Source organism: Pezoporus occidentalis, unplaced genomic scaffold (genome assembly GCF_034315485.1).
Source record: "Pezoporus occidentalis ecotype Australia unplaced genomic scaffold, CSIRO_AGI_Poc_V1 ctg25, whole genome shotgun sequence".
Taxonomy (NCBI): domain Eukaryota; kingdom Metazoa; phylum Chordata; class Aves; order Psittaciformes; family Psittacidae; genus Pezoporus; species Pezoporus occidentalis.
The window spans coordinates 6144679-6170756 of record NW_026914394.1 but is presented as its reverse complement, the minus strand read 5'-3'; the positions used below and the strand labels follow the sequence as shown (position 1 = coordinate 6170756).

Sequence of the window (26078 nt, the reverse complement as noted above, 5' to 3'; positions counted from 1 at the left end):
ATTCTGTCTCACACAAATGGCGTAAAAGGAGAGTGTGGATAGGGATGGAACTGGAGCACTCACTAGAGATCCAGTGCTTTAACTGTATTTACATCCCACTGCATCACAAGTATATAGGAACTAAGTCCAAAAATTCTCCCCCAAGCACCTTTCCTGCAATGAGAGGCTATTTTTGCACAGTACCTTTAAAATGCTTCTCTCCATGCTTCTGCATAAGGAGTCGAGATTGGAGTCAGCACAGGTCCATCAGCTCTGCTGGATGCACGTTAATACAGTAGAAAACCTTTGGGTCTGGCTCCTGGTGTGTATTTTGGGTTGGGGAACCTGTTTATGTTATTCATGTATGTATTTTAATTCCCTTTCCTGCCCCTTTGCCCCTCCCAAGGCCTGGGGACGTCCATGGTCCCGCAGATCAAATGTGCTGGGAGCATCATCTCCAGAGGGAAACTACCAGCCAAGCCAAAAAGGGGCTGTACAAAAAGCGAGTTTTAAGGATTTGTTGCTTTTGCCTCTTTTCATCTCCGAGTTTATTAAAGTGCAAATGTCAACCATGGAGACAGCTATCAATCACATGCAGTGCAGTACACCGAGAAACACTTTCCACACCATAAATGGGAGGTAAAAGACTTCGTTGTGATTATTCTAATGCACAGTTACTTGCACAAAGGACAAAACTGAACCTAGGCTCTGTACCCAAAAGCTCACCCCAGAAAGTACTATAACAATTCATTTGAAACCCAAACCTTCTCCAGTCCATCAGCTGACAAAATAGAAAATACCAAGAAGGATGGGGTATTTGTAGAGCTCGGCGTTTTTTGTGCGCTTCACATTAAAGATATGTTTGACTGGATTCTTCTACTCAGAGTTTTTTAAAGTTCAGTATTTTAACCAAAAAATAACCATAAATACATACTATAAATCATAAATACTCCTTATAGTACAAACCAAAAACTGCAATAGACTAGTCTGGTTCACCTGTCTCCTAGAGCTGAGGTTTGTCTGCCCAAAGATGCTGGGCTATGGACACTACAGTTATCCTGGGATTCAGTTTTGCTTTGTGCTCTGAAAGAAAAAACAAACCCCACAAATGCATTGAGGTACAAAACACGTGAATATAACATGATACAGAACACATGAACATGCTTTCAGCAACAAGAATAAATAGTACCATGTCTACAGTATTACTTCACAGCTTTGTGAGATGAGGTTAAATAAACTATTTCAAAACTTGAAATAAAAGGAGATGAGTCTTACAAATAAACTGATTTTTAAATAAGGCAGCTTCAGCAGGAATTTCAAGGCTTTTGTTGAAAACGGACTTTTTCTAACACCAAAAGTGTGCTCATACTTTGCAGCTAGAGCTCTGATTTACTGTCCAGTTCTCCTAATTCTGGTGATGAAAACGAGCAAAGATATGTGCATCGAATACACATAATACCAGGTTTGCTATCTGCAAAAGTCAGTGCTTTATAATGTGGGAATTCTGAACACCAGTTCACCTCTCAGGCATGGGAGTTAGGTACCTCTGTGTCCAAGAGGCAGGCTAGAAATTCACAATTAATTACAGGAAGCTGTTGCTTTTCTTCTAAGTGAATGATGAAGAGGAATATAAAAGGAAGCCAAAGGAAAGCACTAAATGGAAAGCCCATATCAAAGTAAGATCTTAAGAAAAGTGACTCTAGTAGGTATACACCTGAAATAAAAACAGATCCTAAAACTTTCCTGTAAAATACTGCAGGAGCTGGAACAAGGATCGGTTCGGCTCATCCAAAGGGAGGGATGCGCCATTCTTCTTCCCCCAGCTAATAAAAGGGTGAAGCCAAATAATTGCATAACAAATGGTACTTCAAGTATTCAGAAACATGGCCTGCATGTCTCACTGGTGGGATTCTGCATAAGATGGGGGAATCTGTGCACCTCGTGAAATAAAGCTGCGACTTCCAGCAGTCCTAATGTATGTTGAAGGCACGATTTCACATACCGCGTATAGGTCTCTCTTCCTTCTCCATTGGGTGCACACAAGATGACTGATGGTAAAGAGCAGTAAAATGAACAGGAGTAGACAGAATGGTTATTTTGTTCAAACTTCATCTATTCCAATACGAATGGCATCATAGTCACACAAAAAAAAATGTATATACAACAGATACCAACCACTTGCTTAAGTTTTTTACAACACTGCCCGTATATATACCCCTGTGCTTGTACACACCTTATGAGAAGCTCAATTGGACACGCACTGAAGATGCATTTCTGACCTGTTAAGAGGAAATAAACATCCCTCTGCCTTTGCCTGCTCAGCTTTGACTCCCGAAAATAACAGTGCCCCAAACCCCATTGGCACCAGGGCTTTGTCCAGGGAGTGTGGAAGGGCAGGATGCTCGTGGCTCCGCTCCTCCCTTTCCCAGACAAGGCTGTGTTGGGTCCAATGGGGTCAGCTAAGCTACTCATGGGCTTTACCTAGAAGAGGGTGTAAAAATACCATCCCTTTTCTCCAGGTCCTCTCACATGCTCAGATTAGTGTGTGCGATGGCAGGTATCCAGGGCACACACCTACACTGCTGGGCAAATAAAACTGCGAGACCACTGACAGGGATGCTAACCACATTTTTAAATATATATATATGTATATATTATATATGCATACATATATATGTTTTCCAATTAATACAATACAAGCTATTTCTGAATGCACTCACCCAAGAGCTGGAGGTTAATGCTGGAACCTATTCTGACCTCTACATCCTTTGCATTTTGTCTCTCTCCCGTTTGGGCTGAAGCGAAGTTTGGGTGAGTTTGTGGCTTGCAAAGCACAGCTGTCCAGAGGCTTTTGAAGAATTGCACTTGGAGTAATTCAAGTTTCTGTAATTCAGATATGTCTTCCCTGCTTTTCCGATGCACATGCATGTACCAGCATTAACTCAAAAACCAAACCTGACCACAGTGTAACAGTGTAAAAGTTAATCTTTTCCTCTGGAAAAATATAACTGGAGGTCAGCAGCTTCTTTGCAGCTAGGAACCAGAAAACAGCTTATCTGAAGGTAAAAAGAATACACTATTAAAGGAAGAGTGAAACTTCTCAGAATATTTCAATATGCAGCGTGGATTTGGGTAAGGCTGTAATGGACAGTTCAATCAATGGGTTCGTCAAAGAGGTACTTCCATCCGTCCTACTCACTCCCCTGCCTCTGCTGACATCAAGCAGGAAAGTTGCTTCATTTCTCTTTGTGTCTCTCCATATGGAAAACTGAGCCTTTCGTCTTGCCTTCTAGGCAGGACTGGTTTTGCAGATCCATACATGAGTTTACGTTTGCATGGGTCTGAGAAGATGCCGAGTGCCACAAGGGCTTATTTTACCACCTCGAAATCCCACCCACCTCCAGGAAGCAAATATATCCTCCCAAGAACATTTGCTGCTGTTTAATACTATTAGTTCTGCTGGGTAGGAGATCCCAGACGACAAGTGTCCGTTTAAGGCAAGACATCTGTACATCTATATGCTCCTGAACCACAGATTATATCTAATATAATCTGCACCAGCACCTTATCAACCGGGCTACAGATGTTTCCAGGACAAGCAACTTGGCAAGATGCTCAGTTGCGAGTGATGATTTAAAAACACTTTTACATTTCAAATACATTCCATAGCTGGGGTATGGACATTCATAGCTGTTTCCTGGATGGAAATGAATGTCCATCCCTATGGCCGCTCAGCTGCCTTCTCCTGCTCTTTTCCAAAGGGGCTTATCTCCAGCACCCAAAACCATTTAGGGCTGTTTATTCAGCATTTGCTCACATCTCAGCACTGATCTGAAAGCTGCTAAAGACCTGGGTGTGCTGCTCAGCTTTGGTTCTGGGGTGGGGTGTTTTTTGCATGCAGGAGTCTAGATTCTCCATCCTCACCAGTTCTGACCTGCTCACACCACAGCGCTGGAGACATGCATCATCTGATAGCCACCAGGCACAGGAACCAAAGCCATCCTCCACCCCAGAGTACTTATTCAATAATGATCATATCATAAAAGGATCATTACAAAACCTAGGAGTACTACAAATATTTCCAGTATTTCTTCTAAAAACAAAAGTGTTCTGCTGCTGGGTTTATAACCCAACCACTGCTGCGCTGGATTTCGCAGACAAGAACAGCAAAACTGTTTAGAAGCTTTCTATTTTGTGCGGCTTCTGGAAGAATAGGAGCTGTAAAGTCACGTTTAGTGAGAATCCAAATGTAATCTGTAACAAAAGTAAGGCAATTTTGTGTTTCTTAAGGAAACAAAAAGGGACTTCAAGCTGAAAATGTCCATTGAACTGCCAGTTGATGGCAAAAATATCCTGTATTTGTCTTCATTACCTAAAATGATGAGTACAAAAGGCTTAATGTGTCATTCCCTTCTTTGCTTCCCATAGAAACTTGCAGAAAGTATAAATTAAAGTGCAACTGTACACAAAACAAAACACCTGGCAAAACCCCTTAATGGGTCATAAGAAACTATCAAAAAGATGGATTAAAGTTTTTTAAGTTAAGTTGAATGACCACATACCTGGGACCAGCAAAAGTTCCCCTTTGCTTTGTTTCTTAAAACAAAACCCCCAAAAGAGAAGAAAATAAACACGTGTGTGTTTGTCCCTGGATATTTTTGGCGACGTTTTCATAAAGCATTTTCTTCTTGAGTGATGAGACTATTATCTTTCTTTGAAATCAAGTAAATGGAATCAAATACCATAGCAAAGCCAAGCAGAGGCCCATGAAATTAAACCTAGGTAATTAAAAAATAAGAATTCTTTTACACAAAGTAGTCATACATGCATTAGAGCTTACTCTTGAGTAACAAGAATTTAACCTTAAAAATCCCTGTAGTTTGTCTTAAAAAAGAAAACCCTATCCTTCAGGTAACCAGTAGTAAAGAAAGAGTAAAACTCTGGATTCAGATATCCCTGCCTTATCAGTGGCGTGGTGAAGGTCACAGTCCGGTGAGCAGCAGCGGGATGGGAGAGCCCTTCAGCATGAAAAGCAAGACTCCAGCAGCATGAAGCGGTGAGCAGGGAGGTAAGGAAGGCAGATCTGCAGCAGTTCTAGGATGGTGACAACAGGCGAAGGCTTCCTATGGGAAAGGTGAGGGGTAAGTGCTCCGGAGCGGCATGATGCTGCTCCATCTCGCCTGGATCCCCACCCTTGGGTGAAGTGTGGGCAAAGCGCTGGGTTTTCAGGTGGGTCATCAGCATCTTGCTGTCCATTGGTGGCTCATTGGACTCCTGCTTGAGATTGAGGTGCTGGAACTGGTGGTGTGGCAGGGGAGAGTGAGCGTGTTGGCTGGGCATGATGATTAAGGGCTGGATAAAAGGCAAGCAGCCTTCGCATCCGAATGTGGTGAGCAGGTCAGTGACGTCTGGGGCTCTTGTGAGAAGAAACAAAGCATCTTCAGGGACATTCCTCTGTAAAGAATTGACACTTACAGGATTTTCCGTGGCAGGTTTCCAACAGGACCTTTGCAAATCCCACCTTCCCATCTTTAGCATGGGGAAAAAAACAGAGCATGGCATATTGCACTAGTGCAGAAGCATCTAAGCAGCTGCTAGTTTTAGGAGGAAAATGTTACCAGAGGCTGGCACTCTGCTGGCACCCGGGTGTGAATGCTGCAGAGCTGCTTCACTACCCCTCCACTCCATTTCTTGTAGCTCCTGGTTGACCCCTCTGACCTGGCTCAGCCCATCCTGCCCCTGCTCTGCACAGCAAAGGGGACACAACATCAATCTCATCACATGCTGCCTGTATCTCAGAAGGCTTGGCCAGCACTCAGTTAACTCAGGATGAACCAGAGGGGAGGTGTGTTCCAAAACATCAGTGATACATTTGCTACTTTACAGTCATGCCAATATTTCCCATTTGGCTCACCAGGAAAAAAAAGGATATCGGATACATTTCACCACAGTATCGTGAATGAAATGAAGCTGTTCTTGATTTCCTCAGTGCCTTGTTAGAGGGGTGTATGTTCTGGGTCTGGAATTGGGTCTGTGTCACAGTCTGTGGAGTGTTGAGGGGCGGAGGAGGAGGAACGAAGCAGAAGAAACAAGGGGACGGACAGGTCAGACCAGATCCTCACAGTGCAATACCGTGTGCGGAGGGACCGGTGCCTCGGTGGCACTCATCAGCGAGCCAGGGCCATGATGAGGCTGGCGCACATCTCGAAGAAGTCCATGGTGTGGCTGCCCAGGCGCGGTGTCACCGAGGGGATGCTGCCCACAAAGGAGCCGCTCAGGGAGCCCATCAGTGACTGGCACTCGGTGGCCGCGGCAGCATCGATGCTCAGCCTTGGCCGGTGTAAGCCAGCGGCAGAGCAGGAGCGCTGCGGCGTGGACGAGCCAGACCTCTGCTCCATCACATCGTCTTCAATATTCAAAATAGAGCAAAGAAAGAGAGGCATTAGTTTGGCATCTGCAATGCATGTTTGGTATGGAACTAGTAACAGTAGTGGAAGCAAATGGATCAAAGGGGCTTCCACTGACTTGAAGTAGCTGCAGAAGCATTTCAAAATACAAAGATTTATTATTATTATTGTTACTATTATTATCAGCTTCAAAACTGGCCATTTTATGTGTTCTTACATCTTGCGTTGCACCATTTCCCACTTACCATCGATGCTTTTGAAATCCAAGAGATAGCTGCGGTTGTCAACCTGGTAGAGCTGCAGGCTCATCTTCACATAATTGCCTGTCACCGGGTTCTTGCGGCGCACTCTGAGATGGTAGGAGTTCACTACCTGCAGTGAGAAACAAGCTTCTGGGTGTAAGACTCAAGATAGAAAGCAGAACATTTCTTCCCTTATGTTTTTCTAAGCACTAGCAAGACGTTTTCGGAGAAAAAACACAGTTTCTAGAAAGAACAATGCCTACAAAATGAATTAAATGGTTTCACATCCTATTTGTTCCTATTCTAAGAAAGATGCTTCATAGGGCTGTGATTCACCAGCTGCTGGCAAATGAAGCTGCTTTGACCCATCTGCCAGCCACCAAACTGATGTCTCCTTCACCAGCAGCAATGGCTATATAAGCCAAAAAGTCCACTCATGTGCCCACGTATGAGGACCTTGCCCATGAAACCAGCTGGGCAGGTGGGGGGAGCAACTTCTCCCATCAGCGCAGCTAAACTCAGTGTTCATGAATCAGTCTTGAGCTGTGGATTTTCTCTTGCTGCTTCCCACCCCACAATCTGCTGCACCTCATTTGCAATGAGATCTTCTCTGCGCTATAATTACAAAGCAATTGCACGGATGGAAAAGCTATTTTGATAAAGAGTCACATCTGAAGTTATTCTTAGGGTGGGAAAGATTATTGTGAAACCTTCTCCTACAAAATAAGCTCCACTGCCCACATAAAGACATTGGGCTGACTTGGTTTGTGAAGCTGTACCAGAAATACATCAGGTTTGTTCACTCTCTATAAAACCGTGCAACTAACAAATGTCTGGCTGGCACACACATATAGAATCATAGAATAGTTAGGGTATATGCATCTGAAGACAGTTCATCTCCTGGCTGGTGCAGTGAAATCAGGTTTCTGGGTGCTACTTGGCTTTTAGATATGTAACATTAATAAAAATAAGTAGGAGATAGAAGGCTTTGAAGAAGCAGCACAGTGACCTTCACACTGTACAACCCTTGGGAGCTGGAGCGAGGAGGGTATCATCTCCTCTGGTGATGAAGATCTGGGCTGAAATTCTCCTTACCTTGCTCCTGATGCTCTCATGAGGCTGCTGTGAAAGGCCATGAGTCAGGAGAGCTCACCTCAGCAACTGCACTGAGGCTCAGGGAATCAGGCTCAGCAGCAGATATTCACAGCTAACTTAGGGATTTATTAATCTGACTTTGAAAGAGATTGTGACTAAACTCTGCGTAGCTCTGAAGAAATATCTGAAGTGAGTACCGTCAACTAAAATGTCATCTGGGCTTAAATCAAGCTTCAAGAAGCTGAGCCTAAACCAAGGAATCGGTAAGTGTCTGAAAGCACATCTGGTCCACGAGCACTGTTCCATCTCTGTCAAGGGAAATGCCACCACATCAATGCTCCTGCTCCCCTCATCTGTGCATCTTTTATGCAGATGCATATCGTGCCATTTCAGCACACATGACTGACAGGACCCAAGCACAAATAATGAGGGTTATTGGCTCAGGAGCACTCAAGATGACCTCGCAAGGAATTAGCCACTAAAATTAGAAATGTGTCTGGCTCCTCTTATCCCTGCAGCTAAACGAGGCAGAATCATCTTTCCATCCAGAAGCTAAGAGCATTTGGAAAGCAAGCCTTTATTTCACGCCATAAATAAACACAACAGATACTGAACCACAGCTAGCATCTTAATTCAGCGTGTTCATATTAACAAGAAAGAGCTGGGATGATTGCAAGGTGGGGGGCATTCACTGGGTGAGGCTGCGAGCATACTTACTAACATCCCTGAGCAATTCAGCTCATGGGAAAATGACCCTTGAAGGCCACCAAGAAGCAGCAGCACTCCCTACCTTCCACTCGAAGTCCAGCTGTTTCATAGCACGGTACACCTCGGCCATAATGTCATAGGGTTTGCTCTGGCTGCGGATTCCCAGGTGCCACTTGGCCTTTTTGACAGTCAGAGGTTTTGGCTTTGTGGTGTTGAGGGCATCCAAAGGACATCGTGCTTTGGGGCTGTCCGCTATCAACGGCGGCATCCGCTCGGGATGCGGCTTCACCCCAGGAGGGATGTGCAAGGTGCTGTCATCCATGAAGGAGCCCGTGGGGGGGCTGGAGGCGAGGTAGAACTCGCTGGCTTGGTTCATGATCCTCCGGTTGTCGATGATGAGGTGGTAAGCCACCGCTAGCTGGTCCTGAGGGTCACCACTGTACAGGCTGTTCATCACCTCTGACTCCGTGCATTCAAACTTCTCACAGACTTCCCGAACTGCATCATCATCAATGACGGTGGCATCGTAAGAAGGGTCCTCTGGGAACAGGTAACTGGGCAGCTCCTCCTTAAACCACTCGTGTTCCCTAGGGAAAGCAGAGAGGAGCCACTGTGAGCTCTGTGCAAGGAGGGCTGGGGCATCCATTGCTGCCAGGCCCTCGCTTGGTCCAATATGAATCCTCAGCTGCAGGTTGAGCTCAACCCAGCCCTGCATGGGCACCCCAGTATTGCAATGGCAATGACACTTTACAAGCATGGCTGCTGGCTCACGTGGCTTTGAAGTAAGAGCTCAGCACATATGAGATGCTCACACTTTTTGATTACTATGGGTCTGATAGAGATACAGAGCACCAAAGCTATCCAGGTACCTGATTCCCACTGACTTACAATGAAGTCAATGATAATTAAGTGATAATTAAATGATAACCTTGTCTATAGGGTCTACATAACAACTATAATTTCACCGTAAGTGCTGCTGCTCTATAATGTAATTAAATCCTCTAGCATTAAAGAATTCAGAAATAAAACAGGCATTTTACTTGGTTTTCCCTGAAGGGTAAAATTAAGGCCATCCATTGCAAATACATCAAAAACCTGAGAACTCCTGAATGTCCTAGTAACATTTATGTATATGCTTAGCACACCAGTGGGATGTAATGATTACTATAAACCTCATAAAATGCTTAACAGTCTCCAGTTTAACAAAATCTTTCTAAAATGGCTCAGACAGTGAGAATTTTGAAGTCCTGCTACCAGTCATAAACTTATAATGATCTCTGTGGGCACAAATACATGTATAAGAACCCAATTGTACCCTTTACCTTGAATTTCCACATTGAGGCATGCAGATAAAAGGTTCATGGGCACTGCACTCATTGACTACACAAGAAGACTTTGCTGCATTTAAAGATAAACCATTTGCTCACATTTAAAACTATATCCAATATTTATGGATTAAGTTAGTAATTCTTATGTTTCTTCTCCTTTTTGATTGGATAGACGCTAAGTACAGTGATTACCCTCTTATTCTGAACCGGTATCCAGGGGAAGGTGGTCTTGAAATAAAGTAATAAAAAATGGCTGGTGGATATTAAGTTCTTAGAATCATTGTACAATATAGCTGGGTTTGCTAAGCACTTTTAAGAGCTTTTTAGGCTATTTTATAATGCAATAAAACAGCATTTATATATGTAAGACCCGGTCCCTTCCAACCCAAACCATTCTAGGATTATATATACACATATATATATATACACAGACACACAAAATACGTACAAAATCATCACCCTGTTCATCCTCACCTGTCTCTCCATCAGCACAGAAGGGTGCATGAATGCTCCTTGAATCACTTGGGACAAAAATCAGCTGGATTAGCTGACTACTGCCCACACACCAGCAGATGATAACCCCCAGGACAACCACCACCCTCTGCTACCAGTCTCTCAGAGCCCCCCGAGCACAGCCAGCCAACCCCATCCCACCCTGGCTGACCTGATATCCTTGATGGTTGCTCGCTTGAGGGGGTCAACCTGCAGCATGTGCATGAGGAGAGTGGCAACGGAGCGGTTGAGGTATTCTGGGATGTAAAACACACCTCCCCGGATCTTCTTGAAGAGAGTGGGGACGTGCTCGTCGTCGAAAGGCAGAGTGCCACAGAGAAGGGCGTAGAGGATAACACCACAGCTCCAGATGTCCACCTCTGGACCAGCATACAGCCTGGGCGAAGGCAAGGCAGGAGAAAGGTGTCATCCCCTGTCCTCCTCTCCTTAGTTAGGGTGCAGGCTGTACCGGGTGAGCTGGGGACCTGCTGCCAGCTCCACCAGGCCAGAGCTGCATCCCACCCCAGGGCCGCTTACATGGATGCTCCCAGCTAAACCTGCCTAAGCCAAAATCACTGAGGAGTGAGGGGAAATGACACGGCAGAGCTGGTGCTGGCTGCCCGCGCTTCTCTGGATGGCCATGCACATCCCTGCCTCTGCCAGACCCTCCAAAAAGCAAACCTGTATTTCCAAGAGCTTTGCCAGGCTCCTTATTGCTTTGCCCCAAGGGCTCAGCCAGCAATTTCTGTTCATAGAAACCTCGAATGGTTTGGGTTGGAGGAGACCTTACAGTTCCAACCCCCCTGCCATGGGCAGGGACACCATTCATTCAGCAAGGCAGATGAAATGGCAGCAGGTAATACATCTTTGAGCATTTACTCTCTGTTGAAGTGTGTGTGCTGGTACATGAGCACTCCTGCTTCTGACCAGCTGCTAATGTGCTCCCTGGCATCACCAAGTCTGGACACCCCAAATACACCGACTTTGCTGCTGCCTGCTTGCTCTATTTGTTTATCTGGTTTGCTACAACTGATGCATTCCTGCAGTGCTTACCCTTGGGCTGTCAAACCTTACCAAAACACAGAGGTTCAAATGGAAATAGAGAAGTCTCTTCCGGAAACCTCAGCATCCTGCACTCGCTCCTCCTGAAAAGCACCCCCACAGACACACCAATGTACAAAAAGCGCCAGTCATGCACACAGCCATTCCCTGAACACCACTACAACACCAGTTCTGCATACCCAAGGGTGAGACTTTCCCCACTGAGGCCAGGGACAGCAGCAATGTCAGTTTGGAAATGCAGACGATTAGCTAGATGCCTTCTTGATCCTGCCTCCATGCCCAACTCCAACAGATAGGAAGCCTGATCCTTTTGCTGATAACTGCATGACCTGAATAGCTGACTGGACTTTTAAGCCTGAACAAGATACACTTTTAGGACTCCGAAATCTGAGCTGTCACACTCCACTGCTTTTGTGCTCTACCCAGCAAAGGCAGCAGGAGCTGGGAACCAGCTCCCCTGACCCGCACACCCAGTGGGAATGCATTCATCCCACTGCAGGAACAGTGGATTGTGTCTTTTTATCATAAATGCATACTCTGCTGTAGCTTTGACAAGGCAGATTGGGATATTAATCAGGGGTATTAAGCATCACCAGTACTACAAATGGTATTGCAGCTATAGGCAGTGAAAAAGTGCAATGTGTAGGCTTGATTTTGGTCTTATTTCAACTTTTGTTGCTAATAAGCTGTATTGCCTGTATCCTTGGGACAATCATGCTCTGCATACAGGGACTAAATTCTCCTTGTTAATCTGCCATGTGCCTTGTCTCCTAAATGTGCGTCTGGCCTTTACTGAAAACGACATTGAAATAATACTAACAATATTTATTTGGAATCATGGTAGAGCTTCTGGCTTGGTCCCCCTCTTGACAGTGAGGATTTACTTGATTTCGCACAATGAGCTGTAGTCACAACAGGGTTTTTGGATGCTAGTCTAATTCCTAGGATACTCTGCCAACACTTATATTGACATAAACAGGGATAAAATAACCATAATCACAGCGAACACACTTTGAGCAAAATGTTGTATTTAAAAGCTATGGTTATAGGCAAAATTCTGTGCTGGAAATACAGGAAAACTACTGCTCATGCTAAGGGCAGCTCAAAAATACGGGTCACATAATGAGACGGGCAGTTTGAAGGACCATACAGAGGACTGAAATCTGTATTTGCAATCCTTGCTATGCTATTATAGAGAGAGATGATAGGGAAATAAGCACAGTCTGAGTAACTTAGGTTCCCAACAGTAAAACATAGGAGGTAACACTTCTGTATCAACATAGTAAAGTCCGATTCACCCTTGCAGAATGCATTCAACGTGCCATGTGTTGTGCAGATGTTGCATGCTGCAACATGCAACCACACTGGAGGTCTGTCAACTCAAGTCATCAATCTGAAACAAAGTTATAAGGGTTGAGACTACTGCCATGAACAAAACCCCAGCCTAAGGAACCAGAAGACAAATATCTTCAATATAAGAGCTCAACAATGTAGGGAAGTGATTAAAGATCTCCCTGATTCTTCTGCTAGTGAACGGTTTTCCTCATTACACTGTTATTTTATATTATAGGTGGGCAGGAGAGAAGTTGTGATCTGGAAAAGCCTTTCCATCTGAAACCTCAGTATTTGCATGTTAAGAGTAATTTCCCTCCTCTTTAATTAGCAATATAGTCAACATCTCCTATCCTAATTCACCCAAGGTGAACACCTTTAGCAAAACCTGGTTTCCTATTGCTATTGCAGGTACTGCAATAACCAAGCATACTTTCAGATTTCTGCCAGTAGATGCACCTAAACATAAAATACAGGCTGGAAGGAAGGACCCAGCTGCTTTGACTAGATGTGCAAAGCTGTTTCCAATCCTAAGAACACATTTAAAGACTATGTGCTCGCACAGGCTCTGGTGAGAAGTGGAATGTCCTACCTTCCAGAGATGACTTCAGGGGCTGCGTAATTTGGGGAGCCACAGCTGGTGCGTAGGAATTCGCCATCTGACATCATGTTGGACAATCCTAAAAAGAAGATGTTTAGTGGGTAGTGATGTTTGATGTGAGGGTCCAGGCACAGAGAACTCAGTGTCTCACAGAGAAGGAGAGGTATTGTAAATGGAGGGGGAAATTTGAGGGGGGGACTGTTCATTTAATTTAGATAAAACTCCTTTGAGCTGATCTGAAAATTCTGATGATTCTCATAGAAGCACAGACTGGTTTGGGTTGGAAGGGACCTTAAAGCTCAACCAGTACCAACCCCCTGCCATGGACAGGGGCACCTTTCACTAGAGCAGCTTGCTCCAAGCCCTGTCCAACCTGGCCTTGAACACTGCCAGGGATGGGGCATTCACAACTTCCTCCACAATTATTATCATTATTGTTATTTTGATGTCCAACCAAGGAATGTTCACTCCAGGCTAAATTTGCTTCTGTAAGGTGCAAATCCCAGAGCACACAGGAACAGAGACATAATTCATCCCAGAGCTCTTCCTTTATATAGGAATTGTGTTGGGGTGTGAAATTAGTAAATCTTCAAAAGGATTTATCACTGCTAGAAAGGAGTCATCAGGACACGGCTGGTAGCCCAGCTATTCCAATGGATTTCAATCAGGAATGCAACCTAACAGCCTCCTGTTACTGCTCATTTGTAAAACAAAGTGAGGCCAAGAGCACATGGCAAAACCTATGGAGAACATGCATGAAAATAAACATGCAGCCAGCTCAACCTGGAACTAACTGCACCGAGTCTGTCTTATACATAAATCAGCTAAATCTTTGTATTAGGTGATTATACTAAAACATAGTGAAGATTTGCATTACTTTGCTGCTCTATTCTTAATGGCAGTACAGAAGCAGCCTACAGTAGGAAATCCCTGCTTTTCAAAAGGGATGGTGTTTACAACTGTGGGCTTTTCAGGTAAAGCAACTGCTTAGTGGTTAGGAAAACAGGCTCTGGGTTTTGTAAGGCGTGCTACACGGACACGCTCCAGCAAGCGCCTCGGAGCTGGCTGCATGTCTGGAATGCTGCTGGGGTCACATACCAAAATCAGCTATCTTTGCATTCATGTGTGCGTCCAGCAGCACGTTCTCTGGTTTCAGGTCTCGGTGGACAACCATGTGTCTGTGGCAATAATCCACTGCAGAGAGAATCTGCTGGAAAAGGCGTCGAGCTTCTGCCTCTTCAACCTACAGATGCAAGGGGAAATAATAGTCCTGAAGGTTGGTCTGCGTGCAGAGCTGGCAAGGGAAGGTTTGACTTAGCAAGGAGCCAAAACGTTCCAGGGTACAGAGAGAAAATCACAGTGAGCTTGTGACCAGAAGCAGCAAATAAACCAGATTTCCCCCCTTGCATTTTATAATGTGCTAGTCTCTGCAAATGATACAGCCCAAGATGAAATTAGAAACCTGAATTTAGCTGAGCTATCAAGAACGTGCTGGTGGCACCTATGAGGCAATGGCCTGCTATCCCAAGAGGACCAATTCTCTTACACAGCACATGCAGATCAAGGCTGGACAAAACACCGCAGAGGATGCTGCAGGGAGCAATTCCTCATGGACAGATGGCTTTGGGGAAAAAAAAGCTAAAGGTGGAATACTGTGATGATTTAAATTAGCTATAAAGTTGCCTGACTTTTATTAAGAGAACTTACATTTAAAATGATGAGGAGAATGATTATTTTTACCGATTATTTCCTAAAGACACTCGATGAAAAATTTAGTTTCTGTATGCAAAAATCCAGAAAAGATCCAAATTAGTCACTGAAAAGATCCAGATGGGTGAAACGTGCTGGAAATCAGAACTACACTCAGAAAAGTGGAGTCCACTCCATCGACCAGTGCACTAATCTATGCCATTTAGTTATAAATGCATTGATTTTTGTTGTACAGACAGGAAATGTATAATGGGCTGATCCTTCACCTGAAACCTTACTCTGAATGTCCACTTAAGCCCATTTTTATCTCCTTGCCCTGCAATTGCTCCCTGACTATGAGGAGGTCCATGGGGCAGACACTAGTGATTTTCTTTGTAACCATAATACCACATTCCATGGGTTTAACCTACACCTCAGGTGATTTATAACCAGCAGGATTACTGGCTTTTGAGAATGTTGTTCAGATAAGCCACATCCTTTAAAAGTCTTCAAAAACCCTGACGTGGAACCAAGGGGGAGTCTCAGGGAGGTGAACGACTGGGATGGAGACCACACCGAGCCGTCTTCCTTTTCATGCCGTAAATCTGCTGCTGAACCATGGGGGTTTTGACAGGCAACCCGTAGCTAAAAATGATAAAACTATGCTAGTTTTCCAAATATTTGCACTAAGCAACACATTACCTTGGATGCTTTGGGCTGCGTATGGAAATACATCAGAGAACGCTGCAAAAAAAAATCACACACAGAGTTTGTGTGAGCTGGGTACGAGACACTTCAGATGGGTTTGCTGTGAAGCAACTTCTATTTTGGGCCTTAACCTTAACTGTGCTCCCTTTAGCAGTCGTTTTGCTTCTAAACACCATCCTCTTCCCACACAGGTGTTTGGGCTGTGTTTGGGCATGGCACTGGCACTTACACGTCCATGCTTACAGATGTAATCAAACAGTTCACCGCCGGATACGTATTCCATGACCATGAAGAAGTCCGTTGGCGTGCTGATGACCTGGTACCTTCAAAAACACAAGTGGATTACTTAAGAAAATAATCAAGAAGAACAGGGAAAGGCTTTTAAACAGATTCATGTCAACACTTAAAATAAGCATTTGTTTGGATCTTGCATTTATAACTGCTTTCCACTTCTGAAAAGCCATCTCTTATTTCGAGTATAATCTTTCCCTTGTCTATGAAAGGATCTCTTTTACAGACCTACAGTTTTGCTTCAAGCTTTTAAATGATCCTCTGAAATCTCTGCCAGACAATCCTGTGACACTAAGGACTGTCCTGACTTACAAATTTCCATTTTGGCTAAGATTTGCAACAACAGCTTTAGAAATGAATGCTTCTTTTGCAGGCGGCGGGGAAGAGGGTATATTTGGTTTCCCTTGCATAAAGCATAAAGAAGATGAAGAACTCTAGGCACTAGAGGGAGCTTCTTTTGGAAGCTTTAGAAACAAAGATGAGCACCCCAAAAAGTTATTTTTCAAATAGTAAATCCCTCTACATTCTAGAATGGGGAAAAAAAACAAAAAGAGCATCACCCTTGACTTGCAAATTATTTATTCTCCATTTTCGTTCAGTACGATCCCTGAGCGCTGCAAACCCATTTCAGTGTTCCAGCTGATAAAATACCACCAGCTGAGGTCAATGCTGCTACAGGCATTCATAGCAGCACCATCTGAGACACCCCTCTCTTTTATTCCACATACATTGTGGTTTGCTTTTTTCTTTTTACAGCCGAATTTCGGTGGGTTGGAATTTGTAACAAACACATTTCAAACTGTTTTCAGAGATCAGCAGTGAACAGGTGGTAGCCCCATAAAGATCAACAGCATCAACCTAATTTTTCTGAAGTGCTTTGGACCCAGACATCCCAGCTACTGTTAACTGCCCCACTATTTCTTTTATATACACATAAAAAGCTATTGAAAGAGCAGGTTTATGCACCAAGGTCTCTCTTCCTCACCTCTTTTATCACTGTATTTCATGATTGCAGTATGTACCATAGGACACTTACATTGTTAAGTTGGGTTTAATTTTTAGGCTTTAATACTTCGACAAATGTGTGACCAGGACTTAACTTGCAGGATGCTGGGCACACAGCTGGGGACTCTTGCTGGGTTTTTCATGAAATAATACCAATCTGTTCTCCAATAAATCCATGGAACTGTGAAGTTACTCTAAAGTCAACAGCTGCTGCATGGTTAGTTATTTAACTGGAGAGAAAATTTGTTTTCCCTTGCCTCTAAATCCCAGGTATTTGCTATATCTCATGCCAGTTTTAAGGCTGACCTAAATGTCAACTTCTCCTTGCAGTTACCATTCAACAGCTTTCTTTTACAGAAATGCCAAAGATATTATCAAGTGCCTCGTTAATGTGGCCTGCCTGCACAAACTGGGGATTGAGAAGGATTCCCAGAGGCTGGAGTGCAGGTGCTGATTTACAACTTAAATTCAGGTTCATCAGAGTGGCAACTTTGAAAACCTATGTCTGAATAATAAATAATAATAAAGAAACGTTCCTTTAAGCTCTGGGTAATCAGGCTATTAAAACATAAATCCTATTGACTTTGGGCCAAGGCTTCACTCTATGAGCCTGGCCATGCCGCCGGTCCTCAGGCGCAATTCTCAGCAGCTCCAATACTGGAGATCTGAAGCTTAAATAGGATCATCACAAAAACTCTTAATAGCATCCCAGCACAGGAAAGCCCAGACCTTCCCTACGCACCTTTACAATGGTCTCTGTGTTCAACAGAGCACAGCTCTGAGCAAAACCTGATGCAGGGACATTGGGCTGTTACTCCCAATGGGAGAAACATCTTCCATCATTGCTCAAAGTGTCAACTGTGTCCCCTCCATAAATTAGTGGGAGACTCTCAAAAAGCAATGATTAGCTCCAATGTGCAAAACCTTGACCACATACCTAACATCATCTACTACTCCAAGCCATCTCCTGAAACCTAGTCAATTGTGAACTTGAAATCTTTGCAGATCGAGTAAGCTGAAAGGCAGAAGGGTACTCACAGTTTGATAATATGAGGGTGTCGAAAGAGTTTAAGGTTTTGAATTTCCCGTTTGATCTTCCCAACCACATCCAGGCTGCGGATTTTCTGCCTGTTGAGTATTTTTACTGCTACTTTGTGCCCAGTCAGCTGGTGTTCGCCAACTATTAGAAAGAAAGCATTGCAAAGTCACTAAACTGTATAGCAAGATTCATATAGGCCATTTAGGACATTGATTTATAAGCAAAAAACAACTCTTGAAGGGAAAAATAACAAAATACGAGGGGGTGAAATATTTTATCTTAGTTTTTGTCTCTTGATTGTTTTCCCACTGGAGTCATGTAAGACAGAAGGGAGGAGACTTCTCCACAAAAAACACTCCACTAAATAAAACACTGAGTTACTGGAAGAGGTCATACCCAAAGCTAATTTGCAAGGATTTATAGCATGTAAAAGCTGCATTAATCATAAACAGATATATTTAAATAGAAAAGGAGAATCTCCACCATAACACACTGGTGGATTAAACCCCTGATAAACCAAGTCTTAGAACTAGACCATCACACTGCTTTAAAAAAATGATACAGGGATTTTCCCTGCCCAAAATAGGACTGCAGGATTTGCATTACTAAAATGAATTTCTATTTATACTTTCTTAAGCGTGCTTCTTGGTTTGATGACAGGCTGCAGGAACACTGCTGTACTGCAAGAGCAAAATGTGGTGATAGAAAAGATACAAACTTCAGGATGGGTTTTTATAATAGGCACTTGGTGCATTGAGATGATGCTTATCTCCTGTGTACGGGGACAAACGGCAACCACAGACTGGGAGTAGCACCACTGTCACTGGGGGAATGGCACTAACTTAACAATGTGAAATGGATTCAGCATCCGATCCATTTGTTATCAATAAACAGACTATACAAACAAAATATGAAGCTCTTAGGAAGCACGATTTATATTGAAGTTTACAGCAGAAACTGCTTGGAAACTGTCAGCTGGATGTTGATGTCCAAAAGGGTTCTCTGGCCATGAGCTACCCCTTCTCAACAACTCATGTTGTATTAAAAACAGTAACATACGGATGGTTTTCTAAAGACTGCACAGAAAACCTGCTTACAGTAAATATTTGTGCTCTTTAATTATGAACGTTACCCTTCCAGTACTAACATACAGCACAAGGAGTTAATAATTACAAGCAAACCTTGTTATTACATTATTAGGCTGTAATTTTGGAGGCTCTAATGAGCTGATCAGAAGCAAGAGTAAGCAGTCGGCGTGAGAAGGGCAGGGCGGCAGCGCCGGCGCTGCTCAGGGCATGCCAGGTCACTATTATTAGCCACCAGATAAGACCTACCAGAGATTCTTTCCTCAGTAAGAGCATCCTAAAAATAAAACACTTTACTGCCCTTGAAAATTAAAGCAGCGCTTTGCACGTCCATTTTATTCCTCGCAATACTTGAAACTACTAGGTGAAATTAAAATAAACTCAGCTTTGCAGTATAGATGCAATTTAGAGATTAGCTGAGGGCTGGAGGAGGCAGATAATTCCTCTCTCGCGGTGCAAAGACTGTGCTGTAAATAGTCCGAGGAGGCATTTTCCCCGGTGCATCCTTGGAGAGAGGGGAGCAGGGCAGTGCTGGAGGAAGCCTCTGCAAAGCAGCATGTGTGCAAGGGGCACAAAAGCGTGCTCAAGCTTTATTGCAGCTTGCAAACGGGTCAGGGTACAGCCTCTTCGTTAAGTGCAAGAAATACTCCCCAAGTTGTGCCAGTAGTAATCTTATAAAGGGCACTGATCTCTATCTGCCAAGCTTGTCATGGTGTATATTACACTGAGGAGGCTGGGGAAGGCATGAAAGGGGGGCGTAGGACATCTTCAGCAGACATCCAAAAGGGACAGAGAATCCACACCTTCTCTTGCCCAGAGAAGCTGTGGCTGCCCCATCCCTGGCAGTATTCAGGGCCACGTTGGAAGGGTCTTGGAGCAAGCTGCTCCAGTGGAATGTGTCCCTGCCCATGGCAGGGGGCTGGAACCGGATGAGATTTAAAGCCACTTCCAATCCAAACCATTCTATGATTCTATGTCTTTGAGATCAAGTCTTTCACCAGAAGCATTCAATTTGGTCAAATATAGCACTGCAATACCTCTGCTCTCTCTTTCCCCGGAGCACAAGAACCTGTGCTTTGAAAGCTGCCCTTGATTCACTCAGGTCCATGGTAGAAATGTAACACACGCAGCCATTAGCTGGGAAACTGAGGAACAGCAACAGAAAGAGGTTTAACACTGAACTAGGAAGAAACCCCTGGTTTCTGCCATCCTTTGTTTCAAGACAATCCCTTCTGGCCTTACCCCAGCTTATGCTTTGAAAATCTTTTATTATGCACTTGGGAAAAAAAATAGCCATGCCTGGAATGAATAATTATTGTTTTTAATACCATTGCTGAAGAGTTCGTCCCCCTTCCATCCATGACAAACACTGTGTAACTCTGTGAAGGTTTGCTAGCTCCAACACATTAATAATTAAAAATAAACAGTCGATTTTGTAATCCATCTTTTGCTTACAGTAAGCATTAGATACAGAGATATTATTGTTCCAGTCCCCCGTGGCTTGTTAAGCCTACTCGAACGCCTTGAGAAATAGAGACAAAGACACAACATAATTTGCTATGTGGTGGGAGACTTTGAAGCCTTTCAGGTCTCCTTGGCTGCAGCCTGCAGATGCAGGAATTTTGACATGGGGTAGCAAGAACAACCTTCCCTCTGCTCAAGGAGTCACTGCCACTGACTCCATGTGCACATTGATGGGAGAATCTGGCCTCAGGATGAGCACTCGCAGGTCCCATGCCTTCCATAATCATGGAAGATGATGCTTGGGATGCTCGTCTCTAAGGGGTTTGTCCTCACCCCAGGGATGGGCAATGGTGGTCTGTGGTGGTGGTGAGGGAGCCCTCTCCTTCCCTCTCACTAACTCCCTGGATTAAAAGCCCAGAGGAGAAGAAGGGGCTGAGTGGCAGTATTAGAAAGGGGTTTTAAACACATATCTTGTATTCTGGTGACAAAGACCCAGGTAAGGTCTACCACAGCTTAAAACAAGTAGTAACTGGAGTGAGCAGTGAAGATGGATCTCACACTGAGACAAGAAGCACTGCACACTGTGCTGCAAAATAACCCAGCCAAAAGGGTTAGGTGGTAATGCTGACCCTAAACTCCAAAAACCAGCACCAAACAGGATGCAGTGTGAGTGTCCTCAGCTGCTCCCTCATCCACATGCACATGTGACTGCCTGGGCACAAGTACACTTCAGCATCAGATGCTGCTAAGGAAAGAAGGGAAGGGATATGTAGAATTAGGTTCTGAAAGAAGTTCCTTCTAATTTAGTTATTTTTATAAGGAAAAAAATGAGGAGGAATAGTGTTTATAACCATAAGCCGAGATCATCATTAAACTCCTTGAAGCATAGCTTTATTTACAGCAGGTACCAAAGAAGCCTACCGCTGGATGCGTGTTTGATGCAGCTCAGTTAAGCACAAAGAGTTAAGTTTTGCAAATGCTTCAGTGGAATGTAGAAGTTTACGGAGGGGTGAGAAAACTCCTTTCCTACCAGCTGTGCCAGCCTTTATCTTAGCCCAAAGTTAAAAATGAAATCCATCCAAAGCATATATTTAGCAACACTGCTATTAATTCTACCCCAGCGCCACTTGCTCGTATGTTATATCATCCTTCCTTTCCCTTCCCTTCATCTGTTCAGTCTCCATTAGTTTATCTTCCCTCCAACACAAGGTTTGTTCTTCAGCAGCAATGGCACAGTGCAGGAGAAAACAGGATTTGACCCGATTCATAGCGTTATGAGGTTTCAGCATAACCAACATAAACATCACCCATGCACTGCCGGTCCTTGAGGGACCGCAAACCGATCACCTTGGTGGCCAACAAGTGTGGGTAAGAAACCACCAAGTGGCCATTGGGAATGTCGTGCATGGAAAAATATTTGTGTTGCTGGATTTTGACTGATGCTCCCCAAGCTGCAACCACCGTGAACCTCGTTGTGCAAGGGCTATGGTTTTGGGAGAGGTCTGCAGGGACCTGCAGGGTGGGATGTGCCTGTGACAAACACAGCAGCAGTTCTTCTAACCCATCCTTACCAACCACCAGTGGAGGAGATGCCACCTCCTTCCTTCATTGCTTCACTAAAGTCATAATCTAAGATCATTTCCACAGTTGTTTTCTCCAAATTAACCTTATTTTTAGCCTGCAGGACAGGGAAAATAACTACCTCCAGCTCTCCTAGTATTTGGCAAAATCCTGGGCAGTAATGCTGACCCTTAGCATGAGACCTCCTACCCATCCACCACATTCACATCCACCACAGTTTCTCCTGCCACCTTCCTCTTTTCTAACAGATGCTGTATTTCTGTCACCAACTCCAGCTGCAATTTCAGTATTAGCACTAAAATCCTGCTCTCATCTGCCAACCTATTTGGCCCCCTCTGAAGAAAGCCTTGCATAGTCTTCCTGTAAATGAGATCAAGGAACTGAATGGGCTTAAAACGAGGAGTTTCTTGCAGTATTTAGCTACTTTTTAGGAGGATCCGTTCACTGATGTCCCAGAACAAACATCCCAGTGGGGCAGCAGGGACTTTTTCTGTTACATCTCTGGTTTCTGATGGCTCAAAGTGATTATTCAGCTCCAGCCACAAATTCGAGCTCTGGTTGGTAGCCCATCATTACTAAATCCTTTCTTTCATTGCCATTTTGTTTATTTCCTTAACAATTACAAACCTTGACAATTGTAATTTTATGATTTCTTAACCTTGAGGAGTAAAAGGCCTCTTGTGCAAGGCCGTGTTGGAAGAAAACACACCACCCACAAGCAATGTCACCGACTGCACCAGCCTTCTTAGTGTAAAAGCAATTATTACACACACCATATACAACACTTGAACCAATCAGGCCAAAATCTTCCTTTTTCTCACGTCTCTTGCTAAACAGGGTGAACGCAGCTATTTCTAAAGCTCATTTGATTAAAATGCTGGAATTCTGTCTAAATAGGAGCTTGAGTTTCTTCTTCTCAGTTTCCAATCTCGAGTGCAAATTACACCTGTCAGTTGTAGGCTAAATATTAAGGGGCCAGAGGGTATATATATATAAAATACGTCTGTATATATATATATATATATATATGCATATATGAAGGATACTATGTACCTGTAAAGGATTTTGAGCTAGGAAATCTTTTATGTCATTTGAAATGCTTCTTTGGAAACTGTCAGTTTTTACTAAGGTCATATATGGAGTGGGGGGTGTTTGTACTAGTTACTCCTGGAAGGTAGTTAAGGAAAAAAGGCTATTGTTGGCAGATTTAATTTGGTCTGCAAGGACAAAACCCTGTCTTTGGAGCCCTTTTTGAGGTCTGCTGGTATCTACCAGTGATTTCAATGGTCCTTACTGTTAGAAGTACTTATTCCAATAACTCTTCAGTCAGTAAAGTTGTGGTTTGGGATTAAACACGGCAATATATTTTTAGGGGCCTGATTAATGGTCACAGGTGGATTTAGCTCCAGTGGTTGTGGTGGTTTCTTTCCCCTGCTGTCAAATTTGGGGTTATTTTAAAACTCCAGTCGCTGCATGCAGGCACATCACCCCTTCGAGCAGCCACTACACTGCCCTGGCTGGAACAAAATCCATTTCCAACCAGGAATCACTGCTATCCATTCTGCTTAGACAACATTTTTTGTTGGGTTTTGGTTGGTTTTGGTTTTTTTTTAATATCTTGATTCAAACTGAAATTTGCTTGTAACGGCAGAATTCACAGGGAAAAGAAACAGAAACCTTTGCAAATCAGGTAAAGCAAAGCAGCGCCTTGAACATGCAAGCTGACTACTCTGGCAGGAATGACACAGGAATCCCCGTGTACAGCCCAAGCCTGACCCGACCCTCCATCCCCGCCTGCTGCCGGTCTCAGCCAGTTCCCAAGCTCCCCAGGGATAACGCACAGGGGGGCAGCAGAAGGAACCCCCTTTACTCCCCGTTCCTCACACCCACCCGAAAGCACTTGCCGCCCCATCGGGAATGAAGAGGCAGAAGGGAGCGGAGCCTGGGCACAGCGAGGGAAGGATGCCCGTCAGCGCCGGCTTTGCTGCCCAACCTTCCCATCACCTTCCTCCTAGTTCTGGAGGAAAGTTTTGGTGGGTCCTGCTGGGCGCACCGGCGGCTGCAGCACACAAGGGCGAGGGCTCCATCTCCCTCCCGCCGCCCGCGACCCTCCGAGCCCCATTCCCCTCCTCACAACCCCACCCCGAGAAGGGGGCACCTCCCACCCCGAGCCCACGGGGCCGGCGCCGTGCTCCCCCCCGCTGCCCCCCGGGGATGCTGCGCGGCCTCGCAGCGGAGGGGAGGCGATGCAGGGCGCGGAGGCCCGCGTTAGAGGAGGGAGAAAGGAGAAAGGGGGTGAGCAGCCTGGAGCCCTCCCCAAGGCCGCGGTACTCAGCTCTTGACTTTGCCGAAGGTGCCGACCCCCAGCGTGTCTCCCAGCACGTAGTGGCCGATCTTCACCCGCCCGTCGTGCTTCTGCTTCTCGGCCATGTTCGCCCCCCGCCGACGGACCACAATGCACAGGGCCGGCCCGGCTCCGCTCCGCTCCGCTCGGCTCGGCTCGGCTCGGCGGGCGGCGGCGGCGGCAGCGGGAGCGGCGGCGGGGCGGGAGCGCCGGGAGCACCGGGGCCGGGTGCGCGGGAGGCGGCTGGCGCGGCCCCGCGGGCGGGGAGGAGCGCGCCCTCCGCGGCGGCGGCGATGGATGGATGGATGGATGGATGGATGGATGGATGGATGGATGGATGGATTTGGGGGGGGGGGGGCTGACACCTCGTTGGGGTGTGCCCTGCCAGAGGTGCACCTGCCTGGGGGTGACACCCCCGTAGGGCGGCACTGCCTTGGGGTGACACCCTCCTCGGGGCGTGCCCTTCTTCTGGGTGGGTTCAGCTCTCCATGGAGTGCGCCCGGCTTTGGGGGTACCTGTTGGGGAGTGACACCCTCCTTGGGGGGTGCTGTGCTGGAGGTACAGCCTCCTTGGGGTGCAACAGCCCGGGAGTGGCACCTTCCTTGCAGTGACACCACCCTTAGGGTACACCCTCCGTGGTGTTCACCTGCCTGCTGGGGACACTCTACTTGGGGTGCACCTTCCTTATGGTGCACTCTCCTTATGGTGTACGTGGCTGGAGACGGCTCCTGTCAGAAGGTGCATCTGATTGCTGGTAGCGCCCTCCCTGGGTTGGCATCTCCCTGGAGGGGTGCAGCTGCCTAAGAGTGATGCTCCCTGGGACGCACCCTGCTTGCAGCGCACCCCTACTTGGGTTGAACCCTCCTTATAGCGCACCTTTGTTGGGGTGCCGCTGCTTGGAGGTGATACCCTTCTTGGAAAGCATGTGCCTAAGAGTGACACCTTCTTTGGAGTGACAACTCCTGTGAGGATGACAGTGTCCTTAGTGTGTGCCGTGCTTATTGTGTGCCTTGCTTGGGATGCGCCTGTTTGTGGGGAAGCCCCTACAGGGACTGTAGCGATAGGACAATGGGTAATGGGTTCAAACGTAAACAGGGGAGATTCACATTAGATCTAAGGAAGAAGTTCTTCCCTGTGAGGGTGCTGAGGCGCTGGCACAGGGTTCCCAGAGAAGCTGTGGCTGCCCCATCCCTGGCAGTGTTCAAGGCCAGGTTGGACACAGGGGCTTGGAGCAAGCTGCTCTAGTGGAAGGTGTCCCTGCTTGTGGCAGGGGTTGGAACTGGATGATCTTAAGGTCCTTTCTAACCCAAGCCATTCTGTGATTCTGTGATGCACCCATCAGAGGATGCCACTGCCCTTAGGGTCCTTTTTCTGCATCTACCTTGGGTTGATCCCTGCTTTTAGTGACCCTGAACTTGGAGCAGTACCAGCCATCAGAGCTGTATTAGGCTCCTAGAGCACATCCTCTTGGGAAGGATGCTATGGGGTGGGAGGCATGGCCCTACACACACTGTGTGAAACCCAGCTGCACCTTAGGCTGGGAGATGAGGTGGATGAGTAGGAAGGATTAAAGGTAATGAAATAATGTGGGGCAGGTGAGGAAGTAGGGAGGAAAGAAAAGGAAAA

The 26078-nt window shown here is 45.5% G+C and overlaps 1 protein-coding gene across 3 annotated transcripts; it reads right to left on the bottom strand.

The window, feature by feature from the left end:
- Positions 1-484: 484 nt before the first annotated feature.
- PRKAA2 (protein kinase AMP-activated catalytic subunit alpha 2) lies at positions 485-24647 on the bottom strand. 3 transcript variants are annotated; one of them, XM_062623164.1, is made up of 9 exons: positions 24445-24645; positions 17978-18119; positions 15873-15966; positions 14345-14489; positions 13238-13325; positions 10424-10648; positions 8514-9018; positions 6632-6758; positions 485-6385 (listed from the first exon to the last, which is right to left on the bottom strand). In XM_062623164.1, the coding sequence occupies exons 1-9, from the start codon at positions 24536-24538 to the stop codon at positions 6147-6149; spliced, it is 1659 nt and encodes a 552-aa protein (XP_062479148.1). In that variant the 5' UTR covers positions 24539-24645; the 3' UTR covers positions 485-6146. The 3 variants fall into 3 exon arrangements, with proteins under 3 accessions (XP_062479148.1, XP_062479149.1, XP_062479150.1); XM_062623165.1 differs by lacking the exon at positions 24445-24645 and adding an exon at positions 21157-22178; XM_062623166.1 differs by lacking the exons at positions 485-6385; positions 6632-6758; positions 8514-9018; positions 10424-10648 and adding an exon at positions 12322-12659 and having other exon boundaries at positions 24445-24647.
- Positions 24648-26078: the final 1431 nt, after the last annotated feature.